Here is a 26,371-nt window from a genome sequence, read left to right on the forward strand (position 1 = left end):
TAAACTCGAATAAATTTTTATTTGAGATAACAAAATTCAAAACAATTTTTTATATTAATTATTACACTATATAACACAAATTTTGTTCCCGGATAGTATGTGTTATTTCATAATTGCTTGTGTTGTAAAAGTACAGAAAATGGCCATCATTTCCTTCAAACTTTGCTTTTGTGACCTGGATAATGAAATTTATAAATTAACATATTTTCTATGTAAAAACGGGCAAATTTGCACATTTTCATTTACATAAGGTCTGAATAAAACAACATATGAATCAAGATTTACATTTATTTATACTAAAGTTATACAAAAAAGTTTAGAAGAGAGCAGTTTTTCGAGATTTGCGACTGTATTGTAAATCACTCTCAAGTATCAGCTCCCAAATATAGTCTCCCATCATGTTTTCGTTATACGCTCCCAGGTCACAAAAGTAAAGTTTGAAGAGAAAAAATAGATATTTTCCATTTACTTTAGGCATAAGCAATTGGGAAATAACACTTTCTGCCCAGGAACAAGAAAAAGTAAAAATTTTGTTACATAATGTTATTTATGCATGTGTTTTATTTCAGAATTTAACCTGTTTTTAAATAGTGACAACTTCTGAATGCTTCCTTGATTTCACCCTTTTAGAGTATTGTCTTTGTTTGGAGATATTTGAAAACAAATGTTTGTTTTGAATTTCGCGCAAAGCTACTCGAGGGCTATCTGCGCTAGCCGTCCCTAATTAAGGAGGGTAAGAGTACAGGGAAGTCAGCTAGTCATCACCACCCACCGCCAACTCTTGGACTACTCTTTTACCAACGAATAGTGGGATTGATCGTTACATTATAACGCCCCTACAGCTCTAAGGGCGAGCATGTTAGGTGCGACGGAAATGCGACCCCGCGACCTTCAGATTATGAGTCGAGATTATGAGATTATAACTGTGTTGGAAAATGTTCTCAGAATATGAATGCAGAATTATACTGATTGTAGCTAATTTTGGATGTCATTTTAAAATATTAATTAAATGAAATAAAACTTACAAACCTTAAGAAGTTACCTGGTGTATGCATTTTCGGATAAACTGTGTATCCTTTTTTGTCTTAAACACAGCGATGCAGTAAAACCTACACGCAGCATTGAAATTAAAGTTCATTTTGTTTAGTATGTTTTATTCTTCTTTCTTTCTTTCTTTTTCTGATAGAAGAATTAGATCGGTCGCCCGCTGGTAAAGCGGTACGTCTATGGATTTATAACGTTAAAATAAGGGGTTCGATTCCCCTCGTTGGATATAGCAGATAGCCCAACGTGGCTTTGCTAAAAGAATTAGTTTGGTTCAACCGATCTGTAAAAACGTTGCACAGTTTATTACAAGGAGTCCAGTATGTCGGGATATATGATACGTATGATTGTTTCTGAACATATATGAAAACAGAAATATTACTTGTATTTCCAGGCTAGTTTGGATCACAATTCATTTTTTGATAAATTGAGAAAACTAGTTTCAAACTCTACATTCATATCTTTCTTAGCTATAACATATGTGATAAGCAGTTCCAAATTTTATATCAATATTCTTCTTTACTGCAGCACATATAATAAAAGTTATAGATAACAGTTTCATTCGATGAGCCCCAACAGGGCCAGGTAGTTAAGGAACTCCACTCGTAATTTCAGGGTCGCAGGTTCGATTCCTCGTTACACCAAACATGCTCGCCCTTTAAGCCGTGGGGGCATTATAAAGTGATGATCAATCCCACTATTTGTTGGTAAAAGAGTAGCCCAAGAGCTGGCGGTGGGTGGTGATGACTAGCTTCCTTCCCTCTTGTCTTACATTGCAAAATTAGGGACCGCTAGCGCGAAATTCAAAACAAACCAAACCAATGATTCGATGAACATCACGCTCTTCCAAGGATAAGTTCTGACATAAATAAACTTATCACGATATTTAAATCAGAAACACATACTGAACGTATAATATTCTTAGATACTGCCGCGTTTAAAATGCATTAAATGGAAAACACGAAGTAAAGAGAGGAGATAAATAAACAGATGACCGGGAGCAGGAGGTTTCGTCAATAGCGTTAAAACATAATATATATATATGATCAGAACCATGCGGACTTTATGGAAGACGAAACGGAAGACATTAATTAATCATACTACCAGCAGAAAGGTAAGGTCGTTCGGTATTATAATATGTATGAGAAAACACACCAATAGTAGTGCTGCGGCAGCCCACCATAGAATGTGTAAATTTCATTTAGTGTTTTTTTCTCTGTGAATTATTAACTTATTGTAAAAAATAATAATTTCCCCACGTGTATTTATTTTTTTTTTATTTTTATGAGTATAAGAGGAATATTTTGTTGACAATCTTCAGTATCCCAGTCGCTTAGTGGTAAATAACTAAGCTTGCACGAGTTTCGATACACGTAAAGGACATAACACAGATAGTCTAGTGTATATTTTTGTGCTTAACAACAACTATCCAACATCCATAAAATTGGCTCTCCAATGGCACAGCGGTATATCTGCAGACCTATAGTACTAGCAACCGGGTTTCAATACTCTTGGTGGGTAGAACATAGATAGCCTTTGTGTAGCTGCTTGTATTTCTTTTTCGTAATATAAAAACTGAATAGTTGTTTATTTCAATGTATAAACTATTTAATTAGATTGTTGCTTTTCTCCATACAGAGTAAATAAACCGTATTTACTCGAATACAGTGCGCACCTCCAAAAATCTTCCGAAAATGCGACTGAGAATTATATTCGCGCACGTTAAATTGTTAGGTAATGTACTAGAAGCTACCACCGAAAATCATTAAAGCATTATTAAAGATGTCAAAAAATGATGGATATCCGATACAATAGATGGGACGGATGGGATGGAAAACCTGTGGGAATCAGAAGAGGATGAAGCAAAGGTTCAAAGAAATCTTAGTTGACTGTAGTCTTAGTTGACGGTAGTTGTTGACTGTATTTAGTAATCCTTCAACACATTTAATGCAAGTGTTATGCAAAAGATATTTTTTTCTTAAATTTAACCTTTCATAATATGATGCACGTTAAATCTGGGCAACTACGAATCATAGAAATAGTGGAGTTATTGCGAGCCGTATTTAAATTTTATTTGCTGCATACAGTTTTATTTTAAGTGTTTTGACATTTTGATCTAATATCAAACTCTGAGTATATTTTGATGGAGAAAAAGAATACATCTTGTCAAGCTAATATACACAAGAAAGGTTGATAAACAAGTAAAAAAGGGATCATGTAAGAATAAAACTAGGCTAGTTATTTGAATATAAAACTTCAAAAGTACATATGCTAATTTACTTCTCTTGAGCAACCAAGAAAATAAACATATAATATGACGTCAGTAAAGATTGTTCCTGGTTATTTTTGTATGTCTTGTATTGATTTGGATTGATCCACTTTATGACGTCACACTTCCCACTACACGATTTCTGGTCGAGCATTTCGAAGCACAGCTGTTGAAATTGCTATCCTGCTCATATTTCGTACAGCCTACGTCACGAGCGAACAGCTGGCCCTCTAGGTTCTCTTATCGTCAGCACACTTTGTCTTCTGTTAAAAGCGCGGGGAAAACTCCCTGCAGGTAACACAGAATGTCAGCACGTTCATGTGCAAGTTTTGCAGACTCTACATAAAAAAGCCAACACATCACGTCCACATAGAGAATGTATACTTGGTAAGAAAATCATGGATACTAGACACATAAATGTTATTTCCCTACCAGTCTACTGTCCTTTCTACCATAGAACCAGTAAAACCATTAGAGACGGAGAAAAATGTACAGACGTACCAAACAGGTCAGTACAATTTTCAGCGACTTACCGCCTTTGCTTGGATGTAATAATGGCACATTCTTTGTTCGTCTAGAGAGACTTACGTCTGACAGGAAGAACATGATTAAAATTCGATGAACAATCGAGCTTTCACGCGTCCATCGGGCAATAAGATAAAGAAAGTTTATGTTAAGTTACTCTATTTCAATGTGTTACGATACTGTCTGATAATTAATTAACATATAATATTTAACCGAGTTATCTTCTTCGTAAGAATTAACATTGAGCTCTTAAAACATTCCAGTTGCTTAAGCCATCAAACTCTTACTTCATAGTATATAAGTACATATATTTCATATTATTCCCACTGTTTAACTTTTGATCTCACTTATTAACAATGAATTCAGTTAACTATTTATTTTAATATATTTTAAAGTATTTTGTTATTTGCATATGGTTAAAATTCAGTTTTCAGTGCAACATTTATTTTATACATTTCACTTATTTCATATTTCACAAACACAAGTTACTCATCTTCCTTCTCGTTAGTGTAGTTATTGGAATTATATCTACAAACTGATTAATCAGACTTTGTACTGAGTATTAAGACAACATCTGTGAATAACGCTTTTGGTATTTCTAACAGGAAGCAGTGATTGTTTGATGGTTGTTTCTTACCAGTGGTTTTTGTCTATACTCTTATAAAGAAATGCTAACTTTTTTTTCTTCGGAAATTACCATGCTTGACATTAGAGGCTTTCTTCACAAATATTTCTTGCATCATTTTATTATTTTGTATGCATGTTAGAATGAATAATTCTGAAATAATGATTTATTGCTCGTAAGATGGGTAAAGTTTTCATTTGTTTACGAAATAGTTATGATTATTGTTGAGGAAATCTGTAAAGTACTATCTTAGGGATTATTTAGCAGTTAGTATATAAACCAAGGGTTTCCAACTTAAGAGTGCCCCGGGGCCACAAGTATATTCACGAATGTAGTGGTGGACGGCATTATATTTTTGTCAAATTAGAGCTTGTTGGTGTATTACGTAATATAAAATAAAGAGTAAATAGATCCATGATAGGATTAGTTTATGTCCTTTCAACATGGTAAAATGAGCTACGACTGGGGAAGAAATTAATCTAAATGTGACTTACTTTACGTTACCTGATATTTCGACGGGCATATTTGTGAAAAAAGATGTATTTCATTGTGAAAAAAAGGAAAATGTAATTTAAACATGTTCAATTACGTAATAAATAAATTTAATGAAACAATGCTGCATATAAAAGAAACTAGAATAACAGACATATCTATGATATTTTAGGTGGTAAGGATATAAAAGTTTCAATGTGAACTTTGAGGTCCCTCAGCTGCATTGACCAAAGAGGGTATGTCGACATGGAGTTCTGTTGTTGCTAGTCTCTGGAGGTGAAGCAGAGAAGAATCCGTGAGGCGACTTCTGTTGTGGTTCTTAATGAATTTCATCATGGAGAACACACTTTCACATGTGTATGTGCTACAAAACATTGATGTCATTTTCTGTCCAAAAGCAGGCAGATTTGGAAATCGATTTTTTAAAAGTAGTTTAAAGAAATCTGGCCCTTTTCTTGTCTGGTTTGCAGAAGTGGATCAGGTTGCAAATCACATAATTCAAGTTGAACGTCAGCTTGTTGATTTTCTATGTCAACAGAAAGAGGATTATTGAACAGCTCTATCCTGCTGACAACTTGGAAAGTGGGCCAAGTCGTTGTTCTCTAAACAAACTTTGAAAATTCTTAATTTGTTTCGAAACCCATTTATGTTTCCCATTAAATCTGATACCATCTGGTTCCGCCCCTGGAGCTTCAGGTTGAGATCGTTAAGGTGAGTGGTGATGTATTTGAGAAAAGCCAGTTGTTTCAGAAAATCCTTACTTTTGAGCTCTTCTTCCAACTGTGTTGTATCCGATTGAGCAAACTGATCGAGGAATGCAGGGATTTCTTTCCTTATTCCAAAGAATTATTCAAGACACTTTCCGGCACTGAGCCACCTTAATTGGTTGTAAAGAGCCAAATCCCCATATTCTGCCTCCATATCCTCCAAAATCTGATTCACCTGCCGATGTAAAAGAGCTTTGTTTCCTCCTCTTATCATGTCAATAACTTTAACGAGTTTAAAACTTCATTTTGTTTCACTGATTTCCCACACAAAGCTCCTTGATGAATAACACAATGAAATGTTGGACAAATTACTTCATTTTCCCTAAGAAAACCAACAAAGTCTAATCTTTTTCCAATCATCACAGGTGCGCCATCTGCCACTATTGCTGAATACTTATTGAAACCTCCGATTTTATCAAATAAACTTTTCACTGCCTCGAAGATATCCTTTCCTTTCGTGGTCCCACAAAGAGTACATATATTCAATAATCCCTCTTTTGTTAAAAAAAATCTTCATGAATAATGAGTACAAATATTAACAGCTGACTTACATCTGCTTGAGCAGACTTTCGTCAAGACAAAGCGAGAAATAAGTACTTTTTTCAACCAATCCAACAAGTGAGTTTTCTAATTGTTGTTCCATACCAGTGATCCTTCTTTCTTTGGTTTGATTGGAAAGCAACACTGATTCAAATTTATTAGCAATTTTGGCATCCCCAAACGCCTCTGCCATTTCAACAGCACATTTCTCTACTAAACTGCCATCAATAAAAGGTTTCTTTGCTCTTGCAAGTTCAAGAGAAACGATGTACGAAGCATTCAAAGCAGATGTCTGACAACTTGCTAAACATACTCGTTTGTCATTTTAATTTCTTGCTGAAATCTACAATCTCAACTTTTCGAGTTTCTCCTTCATAATTTTTATACTTTTCTTCATGCATCGTTGAATAATGCTTTTCACATTATATTCTTTGGGCACTGATATAATTTGCATACAAACCAAACACTGCAACTTGCCGTTATTGCTTGTAATTAAATAATCAAGTTCCCAACTTTCCTGGTACACTTTGTTTTCACTGTCAATCTTACGTTTCTTAAAAAAAAACAACTTTGTTCATGTTTATATTTACCACGGAACTGAACAGTGATAATTTACAACATGTCAACCTCCACAACAGCAAACGGACAAACTGGCAATAGCCACCAGCCGGGCGAGTTCAATTTGTCTGGCAGAGGGGAGGGAGTATATAGCTGAGCGAGTCCACTTTATCTAGCAGGGGGAATGATGGTATAATACGCTGAGGTGTATGTGATATAATTTAAAAGCTATTACTATAAAGTTATTACTGTAAAACTATAGAGGCATAAATAATAGACATATAGGTGCACATAAAATAAATTTTAAAATTTCATTAATGAATGTCAGTTGGAGCTTTCATGCACTTTTACCTCGCAAATCAGAATTTTTCATTTCTTCACTAGAAAAAAAAAAGAAAAAGTTATTTTGCAATAAACCTTCGCGGGCCACACAAAACCATGCCGCCTGTTGAAAATCCCTGATATATTGGTTTTTGAATTTCGCACAAATTTAGTCGAGGGCTGTCTGTGCTAGCCGTCCCTAATTTAGTAAGGTAAGACTAGAGGGAAGGTAGCTAGTCATCACCACCCACTCTTGGGCTACTCTTTTACCAACGAACAGTGGGATTGACCGTCACGTCTGAAAGGGCGAGCATGTTTGGCGCGACGGGGATGCGAACCCGCGACCCTCAGATTACGAGTCGCACGCCTTAACGCGCTTGGCCATGCCGGGCCTCCATGATATAAACTGCGAAAGTAATTATTATAAACAAACTATAGACAAGACTATGCAGTAAATGTAGTGTCATGTAGATATGGAACCGTGTAATAGTAAATCAACTTGAATTTAAAGCTGTATCGATCAAACATGTTATTTATGTACAATAATATTTATTTATTTTCTCTTTAAGCGAAGATCACTAACAATATGTTGACTTTTATACTAAATTCAATCTCACAAACTGCAAAACAATTACAAGCAGGAAACTATATTTCTGTACACAAGATAGAGCAGCGAACGATAATAAAACTTGTAAATCCAAACGTAACTTCTTAAAAATAGTCTGGCATAACTGAAGCGTATCACAACAGTTTAGGACTAAGTTTTAACAAATTGTTCTAATACCAGCTAGAAACTTAGGATGGATGAGGAACATAGTTATAAAAATAAATTTACATAAATTTGGATTATATAATCGCACCAGTTTAAAACTGCTATAGATTAATTTCTTATTACGTCAGTTTAAGTCTAGCAACACTGGGTTATAATAATAGTTTAAAGTAACTAGGGGATAATTATATCATCATGCAAGTGTAGTAAGGCTTAGTTATATTATCAAGCCATTTTAAGTCTAATAACTAGACACTAGGAAGATTTGTTTGTTCTGAAAATGTGAAAACTAAAAGTAGCCTCCGATCTTTTAATGAAGGAAGCATGCCGCACGTTTTTGTTTTCAAGTTAATCATCCTTTTAAGACTGAGCTATGTACAGTTCTTTTGACCGTTCTGTCATATCAATTTCGGGATTTGAAGGAATAAAAGGTGTATCATATTTCTTTGTTTCGTTATTTTATTGCTACAAAATCTGGTGTAAACTATCGCCACACACACGAAAACTTTCTGTTTATTGCCGTAGTTATTTCTCTGAGAATTTATGTCCATCATGCTTCTAAGTGTAAAATTTCCTCTGTCTTCCTCTGTTTGACAAATTTATCACATATCAGGGTTGCATTCCAAATGCTCATTTTCACCTTTTCTCCAAACTTCCGTAGAGTTTCTTTGACTTCCGATGTTTAATGGTAGTTGTTTTTTGCTATATATTTTGTTGTCTTGCTAATATATTTACTCTCGACTTCGGAGAGAGATGAGGGTATTGCAATCAAGTTCATGTGTGTATCTGCCAGTATGTGCTTTCGTGCGCTTATCTCGAAAATTAATAGACCAGCTGCTTTCCCACTAGTCTTACACTGCTAAATTAAGGACAGTTAGCGAAGAAAACCCTCGTGTAGTTTTGCGCGAAATTCAAAACCAAACAATCTGTTTATTTACCATTTTAGCTAAGCTGTGTAAATGTCTATTTGGTGCTTTCTTTTGTCTTCTCTACAGATGTGGATTGATAGTTAAGTGATCTTGTTTTCTGTGTCCTGTACCTGTTAGTTATGGTATTTATTATCTGTATTTTTCACTCAGTTTATCATATGTATACATACAACTGCTCACTTTATTAATATCTCACAGTGAATCAGCTGAAAATTTATAATTTTTTACGCTCAAATGTGGGGTTCGATTTCCTGTGATGGTCAGAACAAAAATAGCTTATTTTTCGGCTTTGCGCTAAAACAAACAACTGAAATTTAATTAATATTTACATGGTACCATATATTAATAAATTGAGAAGTTAGGTAAAATCTTATGTTAATACTGGAATTAACAGACTTTGTTGTTGTTGTTTTGTTTGTTTGTTTGTTTTTGCTTTAGTAACAGCTCCAACATTGCGAAAGGTTACAACCACTGAAGTAAACACTTAACTTCGAGCTTGTGTCCCTTTATTTTATCATGTCAGTAGTGGGTGCCGCCTCTAAGCGTTATCTCTTACATTCTATGTATGTACCTAACGACCATTATGTTGATTCTAAGTTACAATTTGGATCTTTCTACACATTTGTCAGTCATATGTTATCCTTTCTTCTCTGTGTACCTGTCAGTCGTAGTACCTAATATTAAAGTGTCCCCAATCTACCATCCATATTACAAAGCGCGAATTATTTCTTGTTCTTCCTAATTGCCTTTAATATCTAATAATGCTAAATGTTAGATATTATTTTTCTATTTAGTAGTTCAGAAGTGTTTATGAAGGAAATCATTTTCGACGGTTTACGTTTTTCGTGGCATAATAAACAGATAAGGCCCTCTTGTTTTTCAACAGAGTACCCAGAAGTGAATTTAACAATGATAGAGTACCTTGAAAAGTGTTATTGTAAAAGTGTTTCAGGTGACTTGATTAACTGCTAGTATATATTTAGCACTTATGTGAATATTCAAGATGTGTCAAGGAGTATTATAAGAAACAACTTATTTCAACACTGCATAAGTCCAGCACCAATGGAATTATACAGAATAACAGTCATATAGTAAAATGCCACAAACACTAGACGAGTTCCAAGCATTGTACTTTTACCTCCACTCATTTAATCTACTTATAAGTTCAACTTTATTGAGTAAATCTCATAGCGAGATATAATTTCTTAATGGAAATCATCCTGATGTTTTATGTTTGTAATTCTTATCTTCCAATATAGTGCACAGAATTTAATCGCATACCCAATATTATATTTTTTTTTATGCTGCAAATTCATGTATGGACCAAACCTAATTCGTAGACTAGCTGTCGCGACTATTGTTCTTTTGATGGTGCTACGTAACGCACAGAAGTCCTTAACCTTTTATATAATTCCCGGACTTTTTCTCTAATATCTAAAAATAACCACTGAAGCATTAGGCTGATCGAAGTACGTAGTCGGCTTGTGTACGTAAGCTGATGACGTTAGAGTTAATATCGATTTAAAAAAATCACTTAGCATTTGAAGCAAAGTTAATTTATTTTTAAAATGTTGATAGACAGATTATACCAAGATTTAAATGGGTGATATTCTGAAATCGTCACACACTTGGTAACATGTAGACGTCGTGGAGTTGTACCAGTTAAATGTTAGTTACAAATGCATCAACATGTATTATTGATGTTTAACACCAAACTGTTTCATTTAGAATACTTTGAAAGACGCCACAGTCGACAGTTATTTCAATAAATATTTACCGGTTCTCAAATCAAAGTTTCCCACGGGTACAAGGATTCTATTTTTACATCACAAAGTACTTGTAATTAGTTTAATATGTATATCAGTTTCTAAACCTGAACTAACCTGTAATCTTATTGGAAGGTCAACCACTTACAATCTTATACAGTGGGAACACTTCTGAGACCTGACCCTAAATGCAGACTTTCCATGAATTCATGTTCCTGTTGGTAAGATTTTTTTCAAAAAACATGACAATCTATAAACTTGTGTTTAGTTAGTATGTTATCACGTTTTATAAGAAATGCAAGTGTGTACGTCTGATAATTGATTTTGTTGTTGTTTAGATCCTATCAAAGTTATAGTTTTCTTTGACATTTCTAAACTAATAAGAAACAATGATAAAAAATTATGCCAGTAAATATCGCTCTTTTACCTCAGTAAAAAGCTAGGTGTGGAACCTAAAATTTTACTTAGCGTTCTGAGAGTAAATGTTTGTTTGTTTTTGAATTTCGCACAAAGCTACTCGAGGGCTATCTGTGCTAGCCGTCCCTAATTTAGCAGTGTAAGACTAGAGGGAAGGCAGCTAGTCATCACCACCCACCGCCAACTCTTGGGCTACGCTTTTACCAACGAATAGTGGGGTTGACCGTCACATTATAACGCCCCCACGGCTGGGAGGGCGAGCATGTTTGGCGCGACGGGGATGCGAACCCGCGACCCTCAGATTATGAGTCGCACGCCTTAACACGCTTCGCCATGCCGGGCCTACCAGAAAGCACACACAAAATAACCATGGTATTAAGTATCAGTGGTATTTAATGAATACTTACGTTGGTGCGAAATATTCCCACAAATAACAAAAGTGACAATATAGACGATAATTTAGTGTTTTATAATCATATTTTCATAAAAAAAAACGATAATTCTAATTTTCTGTTTCATATTTTAACGATTATTCTAGACGCTTCGTTTCATCGACTAAAATCAGCATGTTAGAAACGTTAGCCACGAATGCCGCCCGTCCTTTCCAGATTCATCATGTCAATTCGGATCATCAGGCGGCTGCTTTTACAGCCCTCCATAATATGAGAGAAAAAGGGCAACTATGTGACGTTACACTGATTGTGGATGACAGGTCAATTGTCGCACATAAGGTAGTGTTGTCAGCATGCAGTGCCTATTTCCACGCCATGTTCAACAGTAGGTGAATTTTATGTCATACTTCTACAATACAAATCATTAGTATAACAAGGAATATTACATGCATTTTGTAAAGGTTTTGGTTTTGTAACTCTTGCTTCTGTAATATAAATGCTATTTCTTTTCATATCGCAATTCCTTAGTCTAATAAGCATAGTTTTGGAAAAATACTATAAGGATACTTTACACAAAAGCAGATATAATCTTATGTTGAATAATCAATTTTATTTCAGTTTTAATTTCTTTGTTTTTTCCACGGACTTTCCCTACTTCGTTCATTACACTTAGTTAGGACTATTTGGAGGAGGGAGGGCAACTTGGCCTGAATTTTAAGCTCAAAGGGGGCCTCAAATTTAGATACTTGACATTTTTTTAAGTTTATCGACTTGTTTTTATACAAAGAAAGAGGCTAGAAAAGCATTTATTAAATGTTAATATTAATAAATATATGTTAAATAAACATATCCAAATTATGTTTCACTTTTCTTTGGGGCTAATGATTGTCTTATTTTGTTTCCACATGTCCTTTTTATTATTATTGTTATAATCAAGCACCTCAAAAGGTAGTAGTGACCCGAGCTTCTCTGAGAGGGCCTACATGTAACTTCTTATTCCTCAGGACATACTTGAACAAAACAATCCTACAAAGCTGCTTATTTTTCGCACCTTTATTTATCTTTCGTCGATTAACCCCACGTGGCTACCTATTTGGCATAACTTTTCCGGGTTGATCAAGTACACACATAGTTAATTAACTCCAGGAGGCTGCTTGTTTCTAAAATTCTCCAAAGTTGGTTCATCCCTCATAACTGTTTAATTCTCACGATTTTCTTGAATTTGTTAATCCCACGTGGCTGTTTATTTCTCACAGTTTTTTTCAGAGTTTATAAAATCAAGCTTTTTAGCACGCTTTTGCATAAGCCTCTATTATTTCATTCTTGTCATAATATTCTCCACTACCTTTAAAAGATGCCACCCTTATTAAAGAATTAATAGCAAAATGTCTCATTTCTATTCTCATTAAGATTTTTTTAAAATCAACATTCATGAGGTTTATTCCCCTCTAACATCAGTTAACATGATCAGCCCACTAAAATGCCCTCAGTACTATAACAACGAAAGAAAATCGGTCAACAATGAAGTCTTTTATTTCAGTATAAACTAACTCAAAAGGCCACTAGAAACAGTTCAAGCATTTGTACAAATGTAAATTCACTCCCAAACAAGGAGAACCATTAAATAAGTAAAAACTAATTCACATATTTTTACCAAAAAACTATAAAACAAGACACACTATAGCTTCCGGAGCTTCTCAAGAGAAAACTATTACAAAACTGAACAAATTACCAGCATGTTCCGATAGTCTTCAGTGATATATTAACAAATAGGAAACCCCTAGCGACTACACGTTCAGTTGCGGCGCCAGGATATTTTCGTTGGGGGCTGAGGTAAACTGTGGAGGGGCTTCCCAAAATGCCATCAGTATGAAGTATAGATAGATGGTAAATTATAATAATGTAAATACCAAGGTACATTTTAGAAAGGTGTGCTTTTTTGAACTGCGTTTTTAATGCAGTTTTCATTGGAAATTCATAATCTGATTAATAATTCATTATTACAAATTAGAAATAATCTGTTTATGAAAATATGCGTATATGTAAAAAAGGAAACTCACCTAAATTCCACCCAAGGTAATATATAATAATAAAGAAAATAAAGATTAGCTTAGATTGAACATTTAATATACCATTAAGAGTAAAGCTACAAATCAAAAGAAATATAATATAAAGACATAGTTTACATAGCAGAAACGAGTTATCCCATGTGAAGTTAATACACTCTGAGGAAAAGTAAGGTCACTATCATGCTAACTATCATTCATCATGTTGTGTTTATAGTCAATATTACTTGAAAACAATGTGCCTGATCTGTTGTAACTTAAAATCAACGTGGTTGTCTAATCTTCGTCAAAGCTCAAGATAGAATGGCATTACACAGGGAGCGGCAATACAGCGCATGAGTTTCAGTGCATTCAGTACGTTGCTATGGGACGCATGACACATACTTCCGTCTTAATGAAGACGTTGAGTTATACAGATCTATGTCTCTTTGATGTTAATTGTTAAACAACAACGACAATTGTGTTTTTCATATTTTATGAATATAAGTAGGTGACAATATTGGGGGCTGAGGGGGGCTTGGCCCCAAAATGAGCCGCCACTGCACACGTTCTATGTGTATATGTGCTACAACTAATCACCTGTATAGCAACATTTAGAAGATCCACAGAAACAGTTTCTACATTCCACACTGGTACTCCAACAGTACTCAACGGAAGAGCTTTTTGTATTTCATATAAACAGATCTCTTACAGTGCATGAAAGATAAAGACGTAATTAATTTATATCATTCTATAATTGATACTGCAAGTAGCATGTAATCCAAATGCTTTAGTTTTTGGTATGTTTTTATTTTGTAATGTGTATGTATTTAACTTTGATAGATTGTTTCGGCATAATGGAAATAAGATGAATGGACAGCAACTACCTCTTGCAAAAACAAGTACAGAAGACGACGTTTTGAAAGAAACAGGCAGTTGCCATCCATCCATCTGAGTTTGATATATATTTAACTGTTATTTTATACATTACGATTCTTTATATTTCACACACTTCCCAAAATTATATAATTTAATAAAAGGTGTACTTTTCAAATTATATACGTTCATTAAATATACTTCAATGTTTCTCAACCGCCAGTCTATCATAACCAATTTCCGGTCTGTGGGATTTTGCAAAAACAAATAAACAAAAAGTTTAAGGATATTCATGCATAAATCGTATGGTTTTTTCGTTGTACTTGTGTTTTAGACTTTCCCTATAGTTTACGGAAACAGCGAGCAGGTGCTTCGTATCAAAAATATCGAGAAACACTATCACACCTGAAGGCTTACAAATGAAGCTTGGGACGTAAGTGAAATTTGTTTTCTTATACAGACCACAATGGACATAGGATTTTTGGTAATAATATCAAACAGTATAAGTAAAAACCTTCAACTGACAATGGGCATAACTTAATATTTGATACGACCTAAACATATATACTGTGTTGTTGTTCTTGGGTTTGGATCATCCTAAAATATGTATCTGGTTTCTTGGCGCCAAATTCAAAGAGAAATGAATAGCGTGCACTTCACTTGTTTCGGGTTTTTTGGCGAGAGTGAGAAAGATACAGACGTGTTCTTTCAACGCTAAAAAGGAAAGATTGAATAGATAAGCTTCCCCAACTAATACAGCTGAAAAAATATATAACACATTACCAGTGCGATTGACTACAAATACTACTACTACAGCGGCGGACACCTCAAGAAATCACTGACAGCAGAGCGGGAAACCGCATTTAAGATCTCACCTGGAGACTAAAATCAGACCAGGACAAACTATGGCAGACGGAAAAAGTACCGATGCCGATCAGGATATACAGAAAACAAGTAAGTCAAGTCTTGTTGGTGGCAAATCGAAAAGTAATTTAACTGATTGACCATTATTAGCGCGATGTACTATAGCTAAAAAGGAACTTAGTACAGCAGAAAAAAACAAATGAAAATAATGTAAGAACAAGAAGAAAAGTCAAAAGAAAAATTATTAAACTAACTCTACGGAAAATAAAGAAGAATCAGTTGTTGTTACTAATACCGAGGTAGAGGTAGCTTCCCCTGCAATTAACATTAACAATAAAATAACTAACAATGTAAAAGAAATAGAAGTAAAAACAAACGCCGTGGATGTTGATAGATCTACCGAAAACACTCAAAATAATATTGTAAAAAATACCATAGACAGTGAGCCAGACACCGAAGATCAAGAAGGCTTTATTACAGTCACATCAAAAAAAAAAAAACATTACAGAAAGAACAAAAAATAAGTAACAATATGGCACAAAAAACAAAACCACCACAATTCTCAATCATTATAGAAGGTATTCCAGGCCAGTACAACCAACCCCTACTTGCGACAGAGGTTAAACGCTGCAAGCCGCATGTAACTATTGTTAATATCAAGCGTCTGCCCAGAAACGGTGTCCTTGTTCAAGGACAAGCCGCTGCTGACCTAAACAGATTAGTAAAAGAGTGGCCAGCAGATGCCTTCAAACCAGGTAAAATTAAAATCCACCTGCCAGGAAGTAAGCCGCAGCCTAAAGCCATTGTAGTAAGAGGGGTTCACCAAACCATTAACCTTGAATCAATTATACAAGCTTTAGACGAACAAGGCATTCCACATACTAATATACAGCGAATAATCTCAAAGAAAACACAGGCACTCACTAATCTTATACGTATAGACATAGACGACAGTTACATCATTCTAAAACTAATAAATAATGGAATAACGCTTTGGTATCAAAAACACCAAGTAGAACAGCTAAAAACTCTGGCAACTGTAGTAACACAATGTTACAATTGCCAAAGATATGGGCATGTTTATACAGCCTGCTTAGCAACACCGAGGTGCTGCGGCTGTGGCGGGGAACACCATATCACCCAGTGCAAAAAAGATAAAGAAACACCCAAATGTTGTAACTGTGGTCAAACCCACACAACCAACTATAAAGAATGTGATAAACACAAACAAATAAAACAACGTATTTATCAGATAAGAACACCATCAGAACAGAATCAACCAAATACAAACAGACAACCAAAAACAGACATATCAACAGAATTTAATAAAACAACTAAAACCACATATGCAGAAATGTTAAAAGGAAAAGAACCCTACAAACAGCAAGAACAGAACATTATTACTCAGGATAAGAACACCTTAACACAAACACAAAAGCCACAAGAAAACAGCACCACCTTCCAAGAAACGAATACTAACACACCAGATAAAACAAGCCTTTTCACAACCATAATCAAAAACATATTTACAGAATTTGTAACAGAATACATAAACCGAACCAAACAACCAACTGCTTTGAATTACTGATTAATACCTCCAAAAAACACGTCACACCACACATACCCTACATAATATCACAGCATAATGTTCACAGTAGTATATATCAACATCCAAGGCGCAATAGCTTCCAAGAAACATGAGATCAAAGACCTAATACAAGAAACTAACCCCCACATTATAATAGTATGCGAAACTCTGATATACAATAACAATAGATTTAAAATACCAAATTATTCAACAATAAGGAAAGACAGAACAAATAAAAAATGATGAAAACAGAGGCATTATGCTGCTCTACAAAATGGAGCTATCAGTAATAGAAATTAAACTGAGCAGTAACAACGAACATGTTACTGTCGATATCCTGCAAAGAAATAAAACAAAAGTAACTGTAGCAGGGATTTACTGCTCACCTAATAAACAACTAGATATAGCATTACTCAGCAACATCTTTTCCCACAACCAAAACTCCATAGTTATGGGTGACTTAAATAGTAAAAATGTTACCTTTGGATGCCGGAGCTCAAACTACAATGGTAGAAATCTATTACAATTCATAGATGATAACAATATAGTCTTATTAAATGATACCACCCCTACACATACAGTGTATGCCACTAACTCCAGTGACATACTAGACCTGTGCATGTGTACATATAATCTGAGCCAAAAATAATAAAATTCAAGTGGTAAAAGATGTTGACAGTGATCGCCTTCCAATATATTGTCTTTGATCTCGCCCCCCATAAAAATATAACATTTAGGAAAGAAAAATTTAATTACAGAAAAGCAGATTGGCAAAATTACAAACAGGAATTAGACAACCTATTACCTAATAAAGTTATAAAAGAAGTTAAAACCCATATTGAAATGGATAACTACTGTCAAACAATTACGGAGTGCCTTCAGAAAGCAGCCAAGTTAACAATACCAAAGCAACACCATAAAACAACACATGGAAACCCATCACAGAAATAATCAATCTAATCAAAAAACAAAGACAATTAAGAAGACAGTACATGATAACAAGAGGAGAAACCAAAATGCAAATAAACAACATTAGAAATCACATCAGAACACAAATAAAACAACAAAAACAAGATAAATAGCACAACTACTGCTCAAAACTAAATGATAAAACTGACCCAAAAAAATTCTGGTCACATCTTAAAAGACTCACCAATGAAAATACAGACACAAAGAAATATCCTTCACTTGAACATAATAATACTATAGCACACACAAATAAAGAAATAGCCGAAGCTTTCAAAGATCAACTCCAAAATACATTTAAAACTCAAACTGATCCAGATATGGATACATATTTCTACAATAAAGTCACTAATCACATATTAAACAACAAACATCAATTTGAACCAATTTTTCCAATAAACATAACTGATACAAATACAAGTTCCGACACAGATTATGCAAACACGTTACTAACAAATGAAATATCCCTTTACGAACTACTCGAAGCAATAAAAAACACAAAACACAAAGCACCAGGTGAAGATGAAATACAAGCTATCCTTCTAAAAAAGGGCACTCCGAAATTGTTTGACCACCTAAATTCACTTTTTAACCTATCTCTATCCTCAGGATACATTCCAGTTTCTTGGAAGCTTGCAAATATATTAATGTTCCATAAGGAAGGGAAGCCAGCAAATAAACCTAACAGCTACCGACCAATCAGCCTGACCAGCTGTGTAGGCAAAATTCTTGAAAGAATAATCAGTAATAGACTCTCCAAATTTTGGAGATAACATCAAAATTATCAAAAGAACAAAATGGATTCAGGAAATTTAGACAAACGACAGACCACCTAATCAGATTAACCAAAACCATAATAGATATCTTCAATAAAAAAGAATGTACTGTCGCTTGCTTCCTTGATATCGAAAAAGCATTCAACACTGTATGGCACGATGGTCTAAGGTTCCGAATGAATGAAATGGAACTACCGAGAGGAATTATTTGCTGGTTATCTAACTTTTTGTAAAATAGAAAGTGTAGAGTAAATGTTGAAGGAACATTTTCTGAATACTTTACTCCAGAAGCTGGTGTCCCTCAGGGAGGGGTGGTTAGCCCTATACTCTTCATCATGTATGTAAACAATATGCCACTGAGGGATCCTAATCATGGATTCTCTTCACAGTTTGCAGATGATGTGGCAGTCTGGAAAAGTGCCGCAACACCCACGATAGCAGCCACTAACATACAACCACAACTAAATAGAATAAGTGAATACTGTAAAAAAATATAGAATAAAAATAAACACAGCAAAAACACAACTCATAGTCTTTACGAATTTGACAAAACACAAAAAACAACAGCCAGAATTATATATGAATGGCACACTACTCCAGATTGCCCCATCGGCAAAATTTTTAGGTCTGACCTATGATTCAAAACTAACTTGGATCAATCATTTGAACGAAATTAAAAATAAAGTCTGGCGAAGAACTAACTATGCTAGGAGTCTAACTGGTAAAAACAGTGGAGCATCTACAGATAACATACTAAAAATCTATAAAACATATATTAGACCTGTAATAGATTATGCAGCTCCAGCATGGATAACTGTAAGCAATAAAATAATTAAAACAAAACTACAAACAATCCAAAACACACTCCTCACAACTGCATACAGAGTTCCAAGAACTATATCATCTCAGTTCATTCATAAATACTCAAACATACCAACCATACCAGATACAATCCTACATAGTACAATAATGTACTTTAATAAGAATTGAATGAAAAACGAATTACTATGCAAACTAGACAGGTACCTCATACATGATGAAGCTAGTCCTAAATATCTCTCCCCAGTTAACTTGTATTTTAAATATAAAAATAAATAAAAAATATATATATTAAATAATAAAAATATGTATACATATATGTATTATGTATTATACATGTATTAAACAATAAAAAAAATGCCACCAACAAACTTGACATTCTGCTGATAGAATAAAATAATCACTATATAGGAGCCACAATACATGACCCTCCAGGGTATGAACTTTTCTTATCCAAACACCTACAGAGATTCAATTCAATTCACTTGTTTCTGGAGGAAGAGGTCTAGTGCACCTTACCCTCCAGGGTATTCCACATAATTACCCAAATACCAACACACAGAAAACTCAACGCTTCACTTGTTTCAAAAATAATACATATATATATATATTTCAAACTAGTTTAATGTATGTGCAATAAATTCTTTACACTATAATGATCAGAGGAATATCATAAACACTATATGGTTCTCTTCTACTTGTCAAAAGTCTGCTTAGGTCTATTCAGTTACTTTAGAATTCCAGTTGAGAAGATGAACGATCTTTTCCCACTTCAATCCTACTATTATCCTCTGTATAATTCACTTACAATTTGGTGTGAGTTACCACAGTATTCGTTTGGTCTTCTTTCTTCAAGACATCCTCTGTTTCCTTCGTCAAAAGTGCACTTCAATTACTTTAAAACCAGCTTTAGCTAAATAAATTATTCTGCTTTTTCTTCTTTTCAACTGGTAGCCGTACTTTAACATATTAAACGTTAGGCCTATCACTTCTACCATAGTTAACTTCCCACTGAACTTTTCCTTAGCTGTGACATTACTCTCTTCTTCTCCTGTTTTTATCTGTCTGCTGTTTCCAGCTCATCTCATATTATTTACAAGGTTATTACTAATTCATTGGCTTGCTGCGTTTTGGACATCAATGGGTTACAAACACAACTTCCAATATTTCTCTGCTTTTAATTCTCTTATAATTAAAGAAACAGCACACTAATCAATCATAAAACATTTGTTCATAAAATAATTAAATTTATAATATATAAAATAAACAGTCTTTTATATCCTGACAGGTAAATTTTACCAATTTACGTTAACTTGACTGATACTGTGATCACCTAAGTATAGTAAAGATGGAGGTTTCGAAACTGCTAAAGTTAATGGACTACATAATGTGTCTCACAGATAATTTGGTTTGTTGTAGATTTGTAAAAACATTTTCTAAATATGATGTATGTTAAATACTTATATGTATAGGATTATATAAATAATATTAAATTTGCATGTACAAATCAGTAGGTCAAGGGATAATCAGCCAATGTAAAATTGCAATGGAATTGTATGTACCAGAACTACATTTTTATTTTGTTTGGTGCATCATAGGTAGTGTTATGCCACAAAATATTGATTACTTTTGGGCAATGTATGAAACAGCTCTTTTTAATACAAAATATTCATACAGTATAATCTAAAAGATGTGTTTATATCAAGGATTTAGAATTTTTAAGATGGGGATATTGTTTGTACATAATTGCATTGGAGAACAAAGGCATAAGTTTCAACCTGTGACAGCAGGACCACACAAAAAGATACTTTAAACAAATCATACCTCAGACACGGTAAGCAGAATACGTTATTTTGTAATAGATGAGAATCCATTAATATAAAAGTTAGTGACAAAAGCTGTTCAAGTGTCCCAGACAACATAATCAAGAATAATCTCTTTCTAGAAAAGTGACACAAGTAATTTATGCATTTTAGTTCCAGGGTATACTGTTCGACCTTTCATATATCTCAAACAGCTGGAAAATGAAAGATGTATTCATACCATTCCACACAAAGACATGCCAGTCAGGTCAGCATATGAAGTAGCCATCAGTTTCTCAGTAATATGACCTCAGCATTCACAAAGACACCAAGATTTAATGGGACAAATATCTTTAAAATTATCAGTATCATAACACTTACACACACATTTTAATTTTAAGCATACACTCGTAAGTCATAAATTTATTTTTCTCTTTATATTTTCATGCATAACCACTCCTTAGATCAGTAAAGACAAAGTGAAAAATCAGTGGAAACTGCTAATTACTATGTGCACATATATATATTTCAGTCTAGAAATATTTCACATGTTAAGGTTAGCCTTATGAATGAGAATAACATCTTTTGGAATTACAGTGTGCTTACAATCTGTAAACACCATGATTTATTTCTATTCAACAAAACAGGAACATTAGTAAAGTTTCTAAGTAGTGATGTTGACCTTATTTCAGGAGTAATCTTTAGTTCAACTTCTTTGAAAATTTGCCTTTGGAGTTAGGATCATATAACTTTTTCTGTGAACTAACATTAGTAGTAGTCTGCTGGGGCAGTCCTCAATCATACTTATGTGGATCCACAGCTTGAGGCTATTGTAGGTTGAAAATAATCACTCACAATCAACCCTCTGTGAAGTGTGAGAAAATATAATCATATGCTGCAAGGGATTCAACTGTATCTTTGAGACAAACAAATATCAACTGGTACATCACTATACAGTAACTTCCATTTCTCAATTACCAGTACAAGGTTTTTATTCTTTTGAAGAAATTTTTTATAATACAAAAACATCTGACACATGTTGTTGATGTAATGATTCAAGTTTTCTTGGTACAAAGGCATTAATTATAATCAAGCTTGTGTATTCATTTCCAGTCTTGTGTTTAGTTCTGAAATGTTTGTTTGTTTTTTGGAATGAAGTACAAAGCTACACAATGGGCTATCTGTGCTCTACCCACCAAGAGTATTGAAACCCAGTTTTTAGCAGTGCGAGTCCACAGATATACTAGGAGCATTCTGAAATGACATGGTCTATGAAAACATAAAACATAAACTTTTTGGTATGCTGTGAACTGGTATCTTCCGTAACTGTATTAGCCAAGTGTATTTGTCCCAGATATCACATGATCTTGCTTTTAGAGCCTGTTTGGACAAGTTAGTATCTGCATATACTTTGGTCAACTCACAGACAGTTGCTTGCAGTGTTTTAGTGACTGAAGCACAGTAGCTTAGTACAATCTGTATCACATGAATATATGTAAGAAAATACCCATATTGCATCAGCCTTGCTCACAATTCTGCATCACTTGTTACAGCATAACCACTGCTTTCATTTGAATTCTTGGCCAACAGTGTCAATAAAGTACAAACTCTAGCAATCCATCAGATTGAACCAAACTTGGGCATTGTCTCTGTTTTTAAACTCTGTCTGATAGAGTCATTTTAGCAATGGAAATCCTTGTGTCTTTTCCATAATTCTGTATGCTTCTGTGTTCCCTCTTATTTGGACACCTATTTATCTACAGCTAGAAAAAATATCCTTTCTCTTTGCACTTCTACAAAGAAACACTTTAGCTTTTCCACTTTGTCAAGTAAACTGTGAATCTGTGGAATGCTCCTACATCCTGCTACAAGTTCTAATGCTAACACATTTAAGTGACAATGAACATAGACAACATTCTGATTCTTATTCTTGATCCTAGCTTGAACTCCATTTTTGTTTGGGATCATGACAACTGTGTCCAAAATATTTTTGAACTATTATGTTGTCCATATTTGGTCCACAGTCTCTCATAGTAAAAACTAAATTACTAATTCTTTCAGCATCCATTTTGCAAGTCTGGAACAAAGCCATTAAAATGTCCCTGACCATCATTGTTCTGTACACATGTAGTGATTTGTTCACCAGTGGAGGAATCTTGTATTTCATTTGCTAATAAACTCCAGTACTGTGGGATTGATTTGGCTATTTGGAATCATATTTCTTGCTCACACAACATTAATCTGAATCTGTGGAGATGTATGCCTTCTCCAACATGTTGCATACAGTACAAACAGTTTTGCACCTTTGGGCTCAATGATATGTGTTCAGTGCTGCTTCCATAATTGCCTAAGTAGTTATCCTTCCTTCCAACAGCTTTTTTCCAAAACAAATATCATTCAGATTTTCAAATTCTCCAAACACATCAGTAAGAAAGAAATGTACTGTAATTATTTACACTATACCATAGGCAAGATTTGTTGAACTTCTACTCTACGTTTCCTTTCTTCTATTCGTGATGGCAAAAATTAAAGTTTTGGATGGCTAAAATTTTGCTCACTAAGAAAATCAAAAAGGTGATTTTCATCTGAACAATGTTTAGTAATAAAATTTACTGGATTATGATGCTAATTAATTTGTCTCAATCAAGGGAGCTTCTGGATTAAGTTGGGATTCTGTTAAAGCAATAAATGAAGGGCTGATCAAAAGAGGTGATTTTATAATGAAGCTGCCATGGTTCATTTTTGCGAGAAAAATTGTTACATACATCCTCAAGCCTAACGAGGAAGGACTCAGGGGGCACAGTCCCAGGGCCCAGAGTCAATTAGGGAGCCTGGGGAATATATGGGATAAAGAATAATGTATTTTCATTTTCGTAATATACTTAAGGAAAACTTTCAGTACTGCGGGAAATCGCTTTACCTCCAAAATACCTTTTTATCCAAAAAATGTAAATTCTTAACACATTTGGCTTCCGCTGATCAAAAATTTCTTCATACGCCCATGAACGTATCATGAATTTATGATGACTTCAAAAAGGATCCCGATGATATAATTGTCCCCGGGGACCGACCTGCAATCTCGACGCCCCTGTACATCCTTGATGTAGTTCAACTGTATATAACTACATTGAGAAGCTGTAAATATTAAATTTACGCTAATTTACTAGGCCTAAATAGCTTATATTTGAACTTTTTGAGACTATCAGAGTTAATGTCATCCTATGGTGTCTAACATATATAGAATAAACCCTTTTAGAGTTACATTTTCCAGTTACGCTTACATAGCTCATTCAACATTTTTTATAGTAGTATGTATAAATTAGGACAATTTTTGTTCTTATCACCCTACTTAACTAACACAATAATTTAGAAACAGTTTAACGATAGCTACATTTAGACAACAAATCAGTGAATTCATATTTAATCTTAAGCCTAATTTTTTCTAATGTTCTAAACCTCAAAGGTGACTACAGACATGAATGAATGAATTAAAGTTAAATAATATTTACCTCACCTAGTTTTTGTGTGATAAATTGTAGCATTAACTGCTGATATGGTCTTTTGGTTGGAGTGGGTACAGTTGACATTTTGACCAGCATTTCTCGAGACTTAAACAGGCCTATCTATAGCTAAGACACAATAAATTTCAAACTGAGTCTGTCAACTCTGCTTTTACTTCTTAAAAGCTAGTGACACAATATTTAGTTGCAAATTTTTATCGAAAAAAAGACCGATACTAGAAATACCACACTGACACACCTACGTGTACGATGTAACATTGGAGTAGTCAGGCTTGAGGAGTTTTATGTCACTGTGCTTGCAGCGTGAGAAATTTACATTCAATGCAAACACAGTGACACATAGCATGTGTGTGCGTGCAGACTTCTCTTTCAGTTGTTCTGCATGATCAAAACAGAAAACGGTATAAAAATGTAAATTATATCAGACCTACACATGCCAACAAACAATATTTGATTCCAAATTAATCTGTTTTATTATAAGTCCGAAATAATAGCTACAAGAAGCAGGATGGAGTTTAATACTCTTTTGCTAATGCACCACGTTAAGAACCAGACATACATATATGATCCGAGATGATGAGAACATGATTTAGGCCTGATATAGAGAATGATTCAAGAAATAATCCTTGTAAGTATTACATAGTTATATTTAATAAGTTACACCATTATTTAGAATTTCAGGCCTTTTACTTTATTTTTAACCCACAGTTTCAGGAGGAAGATGCTCCCTCTCCGAAGGATATAGCACTGTAAACATGCGCTGAAAGACTACTGTCCACATACACTAAACCAGTGATTCTTAACCTTGTTGGAGGTACTGAACCCCGGAAGTTTCGTACTTGCATTTACTGAACCCTTCGTAATTGGAAAAATAAAATATGATTTTTTCAAATTCAAAACATAAGTAGATATTTTATTAGTGCACAAAATGAACCATGCATCAGTTGCACACAATATCATTGTGTTCAAAGAACAAAACCAACAAAACATGAATTTCACACAAAAAGAAAAACATAACTCAATGAATATTTACTGCAAATCTTCACCTTGGCAAGTGCCACTCTGATATAAGTTTCGCAACAAAGTCTGTTCCTTTTCTTCGTTTTTATGTCTACCATTCTCGAAAAGGATTGCTCGCAAAAATACGTTGTAACAAACGGTATGATTATCTCAAGGGCTTTCTTAGCAATAAGAGGGTACGCTACGATTTGGTGACACCAAAACGTTGAGAACGTTGTTGTTCTGAAAAGGTGCTTGAACCTGGCTCTGCTGAAGTTCAATGATTTCGTCGAGGTATTTATCATTGACATCTGCTGTCGCAACATTAAACGTGAACGGCTGTCTCACCCATGCTGGATATGACGTTTTGGTGGGGAAGTATCTGTCGAGAGACTTTGCGAGCTCACCTAAGTGCATGGCAATTGCTTGCTTCAGTTCCCCGGGAATAGAAATGTCTCCAATTTCAGACACATCTTCGATCTTACTTGCACAGTCATCCAGCAGGGGAAAGCTTGCGAAGTTATCATTCTCTATTCGTCGTTTCCATAACGGTAGCTTTTTTTTTAAAAGGATTCAGGTTTTCTTCCATTTCGATGATGTTGACTCCACTGCCCTGCATCTGTTGATTGAGAACATTGAAGATATCGGCCATGTACGCCAAAATGAGAATGAAATCAAATTTTTCGAAGCAATCTGCATGA

The 26,371-nt window shown here is 34.4% G+C and overlaps 1 protein-coding gene and 1 long non-coding RNA gene across 3 annotated transcripts in view; one reads left to right on the forward strand and one right to left on the reverse strand.

Annotated features, from left to right (window-relative positions):
• LOC143256812 (uncharacterized) lies at positions 1-25,048 on the reverse strand. 2 transcript variants are annotated; one of them, XR_013031528.1, is made up of 3 exons: positions 24,910-25,048; positions 24,665-24,779; positions 1-3,651 (listed from the first exon to the last, which is right to left on the reverse strand). It is a non-coding gene; the product is annotated as an uncharacterized LOC143256812 (long non-coding RNA). The 2 variants fall into 2 exon arrangements; XR_013031536.1 differs by having other exon boundaries at positions 24,665-25,024.
• Positions 3,648-26,371, forward strand: part of LOC143256810 (kelch-like protein 17) — a 78,677-nt gene continuing 55,953 nt past the window's right edge. Inside the window, exons 1-2 of the mRNA XM_076514527.1 lie at positions 3,648-3,821; positions 11,561-11,799. Of these exons, the coding sequence (XP_076370642.1) occupies positions 3,712-3,821; positions 11,561-11,799 (349 nt within the window). The 5' untranslated portion in view covers positions 3,648-3,711. The remainder of the gene's footprint in view (positions 3,822-11,560; positions 11,800-26,371) is intronic.

This window comes from Tachypleus tridentatus, chromosome 1 (genome assembly GCF_004210375.1).
Source record: "Tachypleus tridentatus isolate NWPU-2018 chromosome 1, ASM421037v1, whole genome shotgun sequence".
Lineage (NCBI taxonomy): Eukaryota > Metazoa > Arthropoda > Merostomata > Xiphosura > Limulidae > Tachypleus > Tachypleus tridentatus.